The sequence below is a fragment of the Salvelinus sp. IW2-2015 genome, unplaced genomic scaffold (assembly GCF_002910315.2).
Source record: "Salvelinus sp. IW2-2015 unplaced genomic scaffold, ASM291031v2 Un_scaffold1528, whole genome shotgun sequence".
Taxonomy (NCBI): domain Eukaryota; kingdom Metazoa; phylum Chordata; class Actinopteri; order Salmoniformes; family Salmonidae; genus Salvelinus; species Salvelinus sp. IW2-2015.
This window is the reverse complement of record NW_019942967.1, coordinates 199,752-213,003: the sequence shown is the minus strand read 5'-3', so window position 1 is coordinate 213,003 and position 13,252 is coordinate 199,752. Positions and strand designations below refer to the sequence as shown.

The following is a 13,252-nucleotide window of genomic DNA, read 5'->3' as shown; positions in this document are numbered from 1 at the left end:
TTCATTGGGTTTGTAACAATATACGCTCTGTGGAGTCCTGACTTGGTCCCTGTTTCCTCATCACAGGTGACTTCAACTTAATGGAGGGCCTCCAGCAGAGACGACTTTTTGGAGGAGATGTGACGTCTTAATTGCAACTTTGTTTTTCCTTACGGTTATTACTATTTATTTACTCATTTATTTAAGAAGTATGATAACAACAATATGCCAATTCTCTTCTCCTCTTCTTCTCCTACTCAGTATGGAGGACACAGCAGTATGGTCTTGTTTGTGTTCAACAACAGTGGACGTGTGCTCCTAATCCTACGTGCCAGTGATCACGCACCAACCAGTCTCAGCCCTTAGAGATATTGTCTCAATGGATTGACAGCATCCAGTAAATTCTGTTTTTGTTTTTGTCATGCCATCCTTAGAAGGACATGATAAGATTTGTAGTATTTAATCCTTCTTGATCAATGTTGTAACTTTTTGTCATCTGTTCAGGGTCATGGAGGAGGAGCGAGAGCTTTTTAAGTCTCATGCAGGGGTCTGTCTGTGGCCGTTGCGCAGCTCTTTGATGACTTCAAAAAGATGAGGAGCAAACTGTGAGTTATTTTTTATTTACTAAACTCAGCAAAAAAAGGAAACTGTCTCTCAACTGTCAACTGCGGTTTATTTTCATCGAACTTAATGTTGTAAATATTCTGTATGAACAATAAACAAGATTCAACAACCAGACATAAAAACTGAACAAGTCCACAGACCTTGGTCTAACAGAATGGAACAATCGTTTCCTGAAAAAAGGGGGTCAAAATCAAATAACCAGTCAGTAATCTAGGTGTGGCGCCACCAGCTGCATTAAGTACTGCAGGTGCATCTCCTCACTCATGGACTGCACCAGATTTGCCAAGTTCTTGCTGTGACGATGTTACCCCCACTCTTCCACCAAGGCACCTGAATTCCCTGACTGTCTGGGGAATGGCCATTAGCCCCTCACCCTTTATCCAACAGGTCCCAAGATGTGAACAGGTCGCCAGATTTGAGATCCAGCTCTTCGCTGGCCATGGCAGACACTGACTCCTGTCTGCAGGAATCTGCAAGACACGAAGCAGTATGGCACTGGTCGGCGATTGTCATGGCTGGAGGGTCATTATCGGATGAGCTGGCAGGAGGGTAACCACATAGAGGGAGGAGGATGTCTTCCCTGTCAACGCACAGGGTGAGATTGCCTGCATTGACAACCAAGCTCAGTCAGATGGATGCTGTGACACACCACCCCAGACCATGACGGACTCTTCCACCTCCAAAGTCGATATCCCGCTCCAGAGTACAAGCCTCCGTGTAACGACTCATCTTCACCATAAATGGCGAATCCGACCCATCCCCCCTGAGTGAGACAAACCGTATTGTCGCTCGCGCAGCACTTTTTTGCCAGCCGTACTGTCCGCGACGGTGTGTTTGTGCCATGGGACGTTGTTCCGTTGAATGTCCAGTGAGGACTGTCTTACAAACAGGGCTACAAGCCTCCGGTCAGCCTCTCTCGCCTATATGCAGACATTACTGAGCACTGATGGAGCCGGAACTGTGCGTTCCTGGTGTAATCGGGGCAAGTTTGTTGTTGCCATATCTGCTACCTGTTCCGCAGGTTGTGATGTTTCGGATGATACCATCCCTGTGCAAGGTGTCACGTGGGTCTGCCACCGCCGAGACGATCAGGCTGTCTGTCCTGTCTCCCTGTAGCGCTGTCTTAGGCATCTCACATTACGGACATTGCAATTTATTGCCCTGGCCACATCTGCAGTCCTCATGCCTCCTTGCAGCATGCCTAAGGCACGTGCATGCAGATGAGCAGGGACCCTGGGCATCTTTCTTTTGGTGTTTTTCAGTCAGTAGAAGGGCCTCTTTACTAAGTTTTCATAACTGTGACCTTAATTTCCTACCGTCTGTCTGTAAGCTGTTAGTGTCTTAACGACCGTTCCACAGGTGCATGTTCATTAATTGTTTATGGTTCATTGAACAAGCATGGGTAACAGTGTTTAAACCCTTTACAATGAAGATCTGTGAAGTTATTTGGATTTTTACGAATTATCTTTAAAAGACAGGGTCCTGAAAAAGGGACGTTTCTTTTTTTGCTGAGTTTAGTAGACACACACACACACACTAGCATATGTCTCTTGTCTCTATTAATCAGAGGTCAGACACACAAAGTCTGTGTGCTGCTGTGTAACTCTCCGCCATACCTGCTCCCTGCCGTGGAGAGTGTCAGCTATACGGGCTGCACTGCAGACAATCTGGTCAAGATCATCAGAGACGTAAGTAACATAGCACTTTTATCAGGTAGCCTGTATAGACTACCCGCTKGGCCATTTTGGGGAATGWTGTGACTTSTGTACTTATTAATGGCTGCTGATACCCCATAATAACCTTGTGCCTCTTCCTCAGAGAGGGATTCATTTTTCTGTGGTGTCGCCACGGAAACTGCCAGCGTTACGGKCGCTGTTCGAYAGGGCGTCACCAGTCGGGGGACCAGTCGAMCCCCACCCAGACTACAGCCAAGACCCCTTCCACATGATCCTGGTTAGGGGTATCTCACTTCCTGGTGAGGAGCAGCACTCRAAATACTTGACAGTGAACARATTGATTGAAGTCAGTATTGGCCCATCAAATTCTAAAATGTTTCTTTCTCCAGTRTCATCAGGGGGAGGATCGGGCCCTCTCAAACCAATTCTACCCMCTCAACCCCTGCCTGTCAGTCAGCCTCCTCTTGGTCCCRCCTCRCAGGCTCCTCCACCAATAAGCACGGCCCATCCATATCAGGTACTGAAGATATGTTTTAACTTGGCAGCTTTTACCAGCCCATCAACATTGGATTGACAGGCTCTTAGCTGACACAGTGTTCTCTCTCCCTCTCTTGCTGCCCTGTCAGCCCCCAYCTTCCCTTAACGCGGCTCAGGCAGCTGCACAGATGGCTGTAGAGGCAGCCAACAACCAGAAGAGTCGCTGTGAGTACCAATAGCCTGCATTCTTCTATCCTCTGTCCCCAGTATGGTTGATCATCAGCCCAGGTTGATTGTTAGTCTATTACAGGAGTGTTCACCTCTTACCCTACGAGGTCCGGAGCCTGCAGGTTTTCTGTTCTACCTGAGAATTAAATGTACCGGGTCAAAATCAGTCCCTGATTAGAGGGTTAGAATGTGGGTGGGGGGGGGCAGTATGGAACTGGCTTCGAAGTCCAGAGGTGAATATGAGGGGTCTATTATGTCTGTTACCTTGTCTTTTTTTGGCATCCCTCATCCAGTCCCAGGCATGGTCAATCCTGGTCCCCCATTCAGTGGTCAGTCAACTCTCCCATCTGTAGCAGGAGTTAAGTTGGCGCCCTCCAGTCAGCCCAGCCTATCCACAGTCACCACAGTTTCCACACCCATGTTGCCTCAGCAACAAGCCCCTCCCCCGCAGCAGCAACAAGTCCAGCCGCCAGGACAACCACAGCCCAATCAGCAGCAGCCGGTGCCCCCTCAGCAGCAGCAGCCCACAGCCAATCAGCAGACSCCCCCATCCTCACAGCCTGGCATGGTGAGGCCTGTCCATATGTTGCATCATCTTCCCACAATACTCCACATCAATATTCAACTTCTCTGCCTCCAGTCAAGTTGTCTTTCTCTCCATCTAACGCTCTCTCTTTCTCTAATTTTCTTCTAATAGCCTGGTGTGTCTGCAGCCCAGGCAAATCCGATTGGGGGGCAGCAGCAAGGCGTTGCCAATAAGATTGTAGCATGGAGTGGGGTGCTGGAGTGGCAAGAGGTGAGGGAAACTAGAACTTGGTGTAAACATGCTGCTGAAGAGGTCTATACATCTTCTATTTGTGTGTTTGTCATCCTCTGACCTTGTAAGGAAATGTTATAAGGTCTGCAACAAAGCTATGCTTGGAACTGATTGAATCAACTGTCATTGATTGTGACGTGAATAATCATACTATACCTTTGTGATGGATTTCACCTCAGGTCAAAGTGATGGAGCTACTTGACATGATTGAACCTGTTGTAGAGGAACATGCATTTTAATGATCTAAAATACTAAAGAGATGTTTGTGTTTCCAAGCCTTTTGAAAACCTGACTTGGTCAATAATCACTAAGTATTGACTGATTTGGACTACTTCTTCTGTGATACCTGTTGACCATGAAACTCTACCACACAACAATGTGCAGCAAGCCTACACACTGTAACCAACACACAGTTAGACCACAAAATCACCAAACACATAGACAATAGACATAGTATTGCCACAGGTCACTAAAGTGCATCTGAAGTCACGTATCAATAGATGGAGCATTCAGGTTAGATTTGCATATGTTCCTTGTAATGTTCAGGTCAGGATATTGCTGGATCATATCTTAGTCTCCTCTAATCCACGAGAGTCCTCCCAAATGCCTTACAGTACACATATAAAGAACCTATACATCTGGTCTTTAATCCCAACACAATGTAGTAGTAATGGTCAACGGGGACTGCAGCAGAGCTGACCAATCTGGGATTGATTAACTATTGATCCCCTGAAGATGAACGCTGCTGCTTATTTTCCCGTAGGATTGGCGCCATCTATCCTCTTCACAATGTTCCAGTGGCAGCACTATTTTGCATGTTGGGTAATTTCTAACATGGAGGTTTTTATTCAAACGGTGCCCCTGGGTGTAGGACCAAAGCCCCCTGGTCACTGTATGCTAACTTCCAAACCTCTCCTTCTGTTTCTCCAAACATCCCTCCATTCCTCTCCTCCCTCCCTCCCTACCTCCCCCACCCTCTCTCCATCCATCACTTCAGAAGCCCAAAGCCTCGTCTATGGATTCCAATACCAAACTCACTCGCTCCYTGCCCTGCCAGGTGCAAGTCAACCAAGGAGAGAACCTGTGAGTGTTTCACTGCAACTATCTTWGATATCATGCCAGTGTCAGCTGCACTGATTGGTCATTGTGTGTATTGCTATATGTATGGAGAGTTCTGATTGKTTTGTTCCCTGTTCTTCATGACAGAAATGCCGACCAGTGGCCACAGAAGCTCATCATGCAATTGATCCCACAACAGCTACTGGTGAGAGAACCCTCTCTGCGTGCGTGCATGTATGTTCAGAAATGACTCGACGACATTGAGAATACAGACATCTAAATAAAGTCTTTCTCCCTCCCCAGACAACACTCGGTCCCCTCTTCAGAAACTCTAGAATGGTTCAGTTTCTCTTCACCAACAAAGATGTGGAGTCACTAAAAGGTCTTTATCGTATCATGGCCACTGGATTTGTAAGTCCAGCTCTTCTGCTTCACATGCTCTATTTTTGCTGCCATTTGTCCCTGTCCTTTTCCGTCTCAATATTCAATACAGTGGAGTCTCAACAATAGACATCAGCAGTTCCCTCCATTGTGCACTAGATGGACTAGGCAGATATAAATAGGCTGCAGTTACACTCTGAGAACACTAGAGGGGGCACCATGTTGCTCATCATTTACTAAACGACTACAGAGATTTTCAACGCTGTCGGGCGTCATAGAAAAACTGCATGCAGCCTGTGAGATTTACCCAGGTCCGATTGAATTCAGGTCAGGTTGACTGGTTTTGTGTCACTTGAACTATGACGAGAGCTGTGACAGACTGACAGACAGTGCTGACCTCTGACCTATGTCCCCCCTCTGGCTGCAGGCAGGGTGCGTCCACTTCCCCCACAGCGCCCCCTGTGAGGTGCGGGTGCTCATGCTGCTCTACTCCTCCAAGAAGAGGATTTTCATGGGCCTCATCCCCAACGACCAGAGCGGCTTCGTCAACGGCATCCGACAGGTCATCACCAACCACAAACAGGTCCAGCAGCACCGCTCGGTGAGTCATACAGACACGGGTCATCAACCACCACAAACACTGCTCGGTGCGTCAGACAGACAGGTCCAGCAGCACCACTCTGTGAGTTAGGAGGGAATGAAGGGATTAAACCTGGAGAAAAGGGGGTAGTATACACGCTAGTGACTGGAGCTATACTAGGTCAGCACAGTGGAAGGGCTTCCCAAGAGCAGTCTTGGGCCAATGAGGTGGTACATTTTTTAAACTTTTTTTTTTTAACCTTTTTAACTAGGCAAGTCAGTTAAGAACAAATTCTTATTTTCAATGATGGCCTAGGAACAGTAGGTTAACTGCCTTGTTCAGGGGCAGAACAACAGATTTTTACCTTGTCAGCTCAGGAATTCGATCTTGCAACCTTTCGGTTACTAGTCCAACGCTCGAACCACTAGGTTCTGCGGAAAATGTTTTTCAGTTTGAGAGCACCGCCTCATGTCATTTCTGGTTTSATCTYGATTACAGCCAACACAATTCTAACAACCGTTAGGATACCGTGTTTTCCTTCAGGTAAACATTTAGCCTGCAGATTTTGTGACAGAGAAACGGAATGCCTCAGTTACAAATCCAACCTGCCTGTGGTCTACATGACTTTATATCCTCACAGCCTTTCTGCTCCCATTATACAAGGAAAATAAGAATTTGTTCTTAACTGACTTGCCTAGTTAAATAAAGGTAAAATTAAATAGTTGATGCCGCCTGTCTACTCATGCTGCTAATTTTCTGTGAAAAACATGTTAGACCGTGTGTATTTAGAGAAGACAGAGACCTTGTGTCCCATTACATATTCAAAGCTGCAATGCTAATGGAGAATTGCTATGACAATCTCAACACAATTAAAATTTCAATTATTTGATCGTTGTATGGGGTATTTTTTTCCAGACGAGGCTCTGGAATAGTGTTATTGGTGATTTAGATATGATTTTATAACCGTGAAAGACCCAAATTGAATATTTTCCCTGAACCATACAGATGACTTGATGTTAAAGGTCCAATGCAGCTGTTTTTCTCTCAATATCAAATCATTTCTGGGTAACAATTAAGTACCTTACTGTGATTGTATTCAATTATAATTATGGTTGGGGGTTAGAAATAATTTCACTATTCGAATAGTATCATGAATATTTGTCAGATATCTGGATATTCTAAATAGATGTGGTTTTTAAACTTTAACCTGAGCACTGCTGCCTGAAGGAGAGAGGCTGGCACACTATTGCTGCAGCTGCAGAGGGGGCGGTGTATGTGAGATAGGAGCGGAGGGAGAGAGAGACGGCTATAGTTAGCTAGGCTAACAACAACCTACCTGTTGGTTGCTCGTTGTAGCCTACCCCTTCTCATTTCGCTAACTTTTAATTACATCATTTTATTCCATCTCGCATGTATTAGTAAACTCTCACTACATTTTCTACACATTGAGCCTCTTCGCAGCTTTGATTGGCCAACATAAATAACAAGCTACACACGTGAAGGATACCTCTTCTTTTTTTCTTCTGGAGAGCACGTCATAAAAACTACATTGTAAAGTTTGTTTTATTATAAACTATACAGAAAATGTTTTAATTATTTGAAATGTCACATTTAATTTCGAAAAGGCTTTTTCAGTGTTAAAATAGGCCTATGTTGTTTTTTGTTGATAAAATTAATACTCACAAGTATTTGAATACATGCACATCCCTAGTTAAAATTGTAAAAAATAGCTTCTTAGCAAAGAACATTTTCTTAAGCTGTCTGGGAATGGTCTGAGTGGAGAGGGGAAAACTTAACTGGCTGTTATTGGCAGAGAGGTTTGGAACTCTCATCACCGCCTGGTGATGTCACCAGCTAGCCCAAAACGCCAACCCACCAAAACAATATTTCAGATGGTCTTTTAAAACAGCTCTGACACTGAAAGAGCATTATCATCATTTTCATAGTATTATTCCAACCGCAGTGTGTAAAACACAGTAAAATCACGTTTTGACTGCACTGGGCCTTTAATGTGTGCTCTGGGTGTTTTTAGGCAGGCTGCTGAGTTAAATAGAAAGTCCACAGGGAAGAGAGAGGAGAAAATAGAGGAGACGGACAGCTTTTATCCTGAGAGACTACAGATCCTAGATCAGGGGTGTCAAACTAATTTACCCCGCGGGCCACATTCTGTCTTCACCGAGGTCTGGAGGGCCGCACTTCAAATGGGTAATATTTCCTTGCCGTCAAAATGTGCAAAAATATTCCTCTCTTATCTCTTTTGGAATTTGCTCCCTGACTGTCTAGCTTTCGTTGACTGTTAGCTTTCGATGACTGTTAGCAAACTGGACAGAGTGAGGAGACTATAAATGTAGGTCAATTATAATTTCTACACAGTTTTGATTTGGTTTTAGTCATTGCAATGTCAATTGAGATTGGTTTTCCCCCGAAAAAATATTATAGATAAAAAGCTGCAGGCAGGATTGAATCGTCTTGTGGCCTTGAGTTTGACACATGTTGTAGATGGTGGTGTTGTCTCATCCAGTTGCAGGATTAGACAGGTTAGGATAGGCAGGAATACCATTATAAGCGATACACTGTACATTTGTGTCATAGTTATACGGATGTTGGTAACACATGTAAACGTTACACTAGAAAAGTAACCTTGTTGGTTCTCTTCTCCAGTTAGGTTCAGGAGGGCCGATGCCAGGGCCACCTGGCCAGGTTCAACCCAATCAGAACTTCCTCAACCGGCCGCAGGGGCCCATCCCTGTCTCCCATGGCAACGTGCAGCAGCAGGTACTGTGATTAATCCTGTGGTGTCTCAGCTTGTGTGCACTCCTCCTTTCCTCCCTCTCCCTTCTCCCCTAACACACTCCTCCTGTCTGCATCTCCTGTTTCTATTGTCCCGCAATGACTGCATGTCCCGCAATGACTTTCATCTCCTCCCCTTCTGCACCTCCTCTTCCTCCTCTTCTCTCTCTCCTCTGTTCAGTCTGTGGTGGTGGGCATGCCCTCTGTTAGTCAGGTCACTCTGATGGAGGAACAGCAGAGACAGGCCAACCTGGTGAGACTCACACACACACATACACAAAAACTCTCACCCAAAATACATTTTCAAAAATGCACTGAACTTTACCAGGCACAAACTCTCCCTGTGCTTGTTTTGGCACCTGCCTGGTTGGTGAGCAGCTCCTYTCCACTCTGCACGTGTTGGCTACTCTCTCACACTGTCTCAATGGGTGCTCACTGCTACCAAATATAGCTAGCCCAGCATGTTCTGGGTTCAGTGAGTTACATTGTTACATTCGGCCTGTCTCTTTTTAAAGTGAACCCGGTACACCGTTCCAATGAATCATATGTACAGTGCCTTCAGAAAGTGTTCATACCCGTTGACTTATTCCACATTGTGTTGTGTTACAGCCTGAATTCAAAATGGATTCAATACTTTTTTTCTCACCCATCTACACACAAATACCCCATAATGACAAAGTGGAAATGTGTTTAAAAATGTTAGAAATTTTATTGAAAATGAAGTACAGAAATATCTCTAACCTAAGTATTCACACCCCTGACTAATACTTTGTAGAAGCACCTTTGGCAACGATTACAGCTGTGAGTCTTTCTGGGTAAGTTTCTGTATTGTACTATATTTGCCCATTATTCTTCTTAAAATTCTTCAATCTCTGTCAAGTTGATTGTTGATCATTGCTAGACAGCCATTTTCAAGTTTTGCCATAGATTTTCAAGCCAATTTAAGTCAAAACTGTAACTAGGCCACTCGAACATTCATTGTCGTCTTGSTAAGCAACTCCAGTGTAGATTTGGCCTTGTGTTTTAGGTTATTGTCCTGCTGAAAGATGAATTCCTCGCCCAGTATCTGTTGGAAAGAAGACAACCAGGTTTTCCTTTATGATTTTGACTGTGCTTATAGCTGTATTCCATTTATTTTTATCCCAAAAAACTCCTTAGTCCTTGCCGATGCAGCCCCACCATGCTTTAAAATATGAAGACTGGTACTCAGTCTTGTGTTGTATTTGCCCCAAACATAACGATTTGTTTTCAGGACAAAATGCTTTTAAAAATTGTCACATTTTAAGTGCCTTGTTGCAAACAGGATGCATGTTTTGGAATATATTCTGTTGGACATAAGACTGAAAAAACACCAGCAAATCAGCTCCAAGTGTTTTTAATTTTTGAAATCGCCAAAGTATTCCCATGTATAATAGATATGTAATTGTGTACACATGTAAGCAAGGTTTGAAATTATTCTATTTTAGTCAAATTTTATATCTGTTTGGGCTTCTTGCGGGAAATTTGAAGTCTACAAATGATTTGTTATTATGTTCCGTCCCACTGACCGTTCGCTGAAGAAAAACTCGTTCTGCGGCTGAATCTAGTTTATGATCCCTGCTGTACAGGTTTCCGTTCTCCTATCACAGCTATTCAACTTTGTAACTGTTTTAAAGTCACTATTGGCCTCATGGTGATATCCCTGAGCAGTTTCCTTCCTCTCCGGCAACTGAGTTAGGAAGGACGCCTGTAACTTCGTAGTGACTGGGTGTATTGATACACCTTCCAAAGCCTATTTAATAACTTCACCATGCTCAAATGGATATTCATGATCTGCGTTTTTACATTTTATTTTACACCTACTAATCTCTGCCCTTCTTTGTGAGGCATTGAACAACCTCCTTGGTCTTTGTGGTTGAATCTGTGCTTGAAATTCACTCCTCGATTGAGGGACCTTACAGATGGTTGTACTGTATGTGTGGGGTACAGAGATGGTCTAGTAATTCATAAATCATGTTAAACACTATTGCACACATTGAGTCCATGCAACTTATGTGATTTGTTAAGCCAAGTTTTACTCCTGAACTTATTTAGGCTTGCCATAAAAAAGGGTTTGAATACTTATTGACTCAATACTTTTCGGTTTAGATATAATTTTTTTCTAAAATATTATACAAACAAAATTCAATTTTGTGTGTAGATCAGTGACACAAAATCTAAATTCAGGCTGTAACACAACAAAATATGGAAAAAGGGAAGGGGTGTGTATACTTTTTGAAGGCGCTGTATTTAAAGTCTCTCTACTTAGTCCTCTCATGTCTCCAACCTTCTTCTAAACCTCTTCGACTCTCTGCTTCTCATCCAGATGACGATGAGAGCATCCGGCGCACCTAATCAGCCTGTCACCGGTGCTCCGCCCAACCAGGTCACTCAGGGTGGACAGGCCCCACCCCAGGGTGCCATGCTCCGCCTACCAAACCCAGGAGCCAATCCGCAGCTGCGCAGTCTCCTCCTCAGCCAACAGCAGCCAGTAAGAACACAACAGTTAACTCTACCAGCCTTGACCGTCATTCATGAAATACATTTGTTGTTATAGTGCATCGTCTTGTAGCCAGGGCCAGATCACCACTGCACACACTAGAAAGGCTTCTAAATATGTAATACTTGTCTCTATTGGTTAATGATAAAGGATATAAGAATGAAGGTCCTACCTACTGTATGATTGATGGTAACCTAGGTGTTGTGTTCCTGTCTCTCAGCAGGGTGGTGTTGGTCACATGCAGGGCATGATGCCTCACCAGGGGCTGGGAGGGCAGCTGGTCCACCCTACTCCAGGAGCGGGCCCCCAAATGCAGGCCCAGTGGAGACAGCCCCTGGCAGGTTAGCTACAGCCGTGGACCCTTTCACTCACATCACACACTGTAAAGACAGTTTGGAGCTAGACATCAGTGCAAGGATTGGCTTTAGAATGCAATCTGTCATTAGGAAACAATTGTTTCCTAATGATTGACCTTTTGTGTGTAAACTGCTAAATTCAAAAGGGAGGGTGTTTGAACATATCTCTCCCATCCGTACCTATGGTTATCAGACTGAGACTGGGCTATATGGCGTTGACACCAGCAGCAGGATGAATTGAGGATGTCACAGATTAGAGTGATGCTGTCTCATAGAGTATGTGCATGGTGCCCTTCACTTTGCTGCAACCTGATAGCTGAGCAGTTTAGACTCGCACTTCACATTCTTGGTTTTTGCTCAAGTCTGCTCGATAATGCTGTTTACTTCGTGCGTCGCTGACTCTACCTGTAACTCAACAGTAGTTAGTCTGTAGTTTATTACCACTGTGTTAATGATAATGTCATCAATGCACATGTTGCTATCCCAGGTTAACTCTTTTTTTCTCTCTCTCCCTCTCAGGTCAGATGATGATGGCTGCTGGTCAGAGGGGCCCTGGAGCCCAGCCCCCCGGGATGCCCCAGGTGTCTTCCGTCATGGAGGATGAGATTCTCATGGACCTTATTTGAGTTTGGACCCAAAAAGACTACATCCCCCAGCAACCAGCATTTTCAGTTTCATCATGGGGGCAGACTGGGAGATGTAGTTTTCTTAGTTTCTACTCTGGCTTTTCTTTTCTTTTTTTCCCCTTATTTTATATAAAAAGTTGTCCCAACCCAATGGGAGGACAGTGTTCATTACACTGTTGTGTGCTTGTATGGAAACCTGTTTTACATTCATTTAATTGTTTATATGAAATGTCTTTTTTATTGAGGTTTAAATTTTCCTGAAGTTGTGTTTTTGAGCTATATTACGTTGTTTTATTGAGATGAAATAGATACATTTTGTCAAGGAGCCAACTGATGTGTAGAAGTCTTTTAAAAGTGAGTATACACATAGACCAGGGCTCTCCAACCCTGTTCTGGGGAGCTACCATCCTGTAGGTTTTCACTACAGTCCTGTTCCTGGGGAGCCGTCCTGTAGGTTTTCACTACAGTCCTGTTCCTGGGGAGCTACCGTCCTGTAGGTTTTCACTACAGTCCTGTTCCTGGGGAGCTACCGTCCTGTCGGTTTTCACTACAGTCCTGTTCCTGGGGAGCTACCGTCCTGTAGGTTTTCACTACAGTCCTAATCTAGCGCCCGAATGCCTGTTATCCAACTCTTTCTGACAGTAGTCTGTCTGAATGTGTGTGTATTAACACTACAGCAGTGTGTGAGAATGACTAAAATAAACACACCGATATATAGTTTGAAGTGTGTTTCTGCCAAATGGTTTCAGTGTTAATTCTAACTACTCCAATATGTTGTGGAACCATACCGAGGCCTCCTSTGCCAAGTAGTTATACCAGATGGCGTCGCTTGGCCATGTTTTCCCTGGCATAATGCACAATCAGGCTGACCGCATGCGCACATGGCAGTGTCCACATATGTGCCCAAAATGAGCTTCACACGGCTAAAAACAGACTAAACACACATACACATTGCAGATACTCACATAACTCAACTCATCCATGAAATATTGTTGGCAATAAATCCTGTAGCGTGTATTATACACAGACACCTGTACTAACTGCACACAGTCCAGTGAGCTGTATACACATGCTGAAAAACAAAACATTATGTACACTTGAACCTTATTACCCCACAGACCAACACATTGTTAGCCCTGTG

General features: G+C 44.4%; 1 protein-coding gene across 1 annotated transcript; it reads left to right on the top strand.

Moving 5' to 3' along the window:
- Nucleotides 1–240: 240 nt before the first annotated feature.
- med25 (mediator complex subunit 25) lies at nt 241–12,224 on the top strand. The gene is made up of 17 exons (XM_070439269.1): nt 241–376; nt 484–584; nt 2,171–2,291; nt 2,422–2,578; nt 2,669–2,796; nt 2,906–2,981; nt 3,278–3,552; nt 3,682–3,780; nt 4,799–4,884; nt 5,008–5,065; nt 5,164–5,271; nt 5,669–5,842; nt 8,483–8,596; nt 8,793–8,864; nt 10,956–11,120; nt 11,350–11,470; nt 12,005–12,224. Exons 2-17 carry the CDS (start codon nt 571–573, stop codon nt 12,109–12,111), a joined length of 1,875 nt encoding a protein of 624 aa, XP_070295370.1. The 5' UTR covers nt 241–376; nt 484–570; the 3' UTR covers nt 12,112–12,224.
- Nucleotides 12,225–13,252: the final 1,028 nt, after the last annotated feature.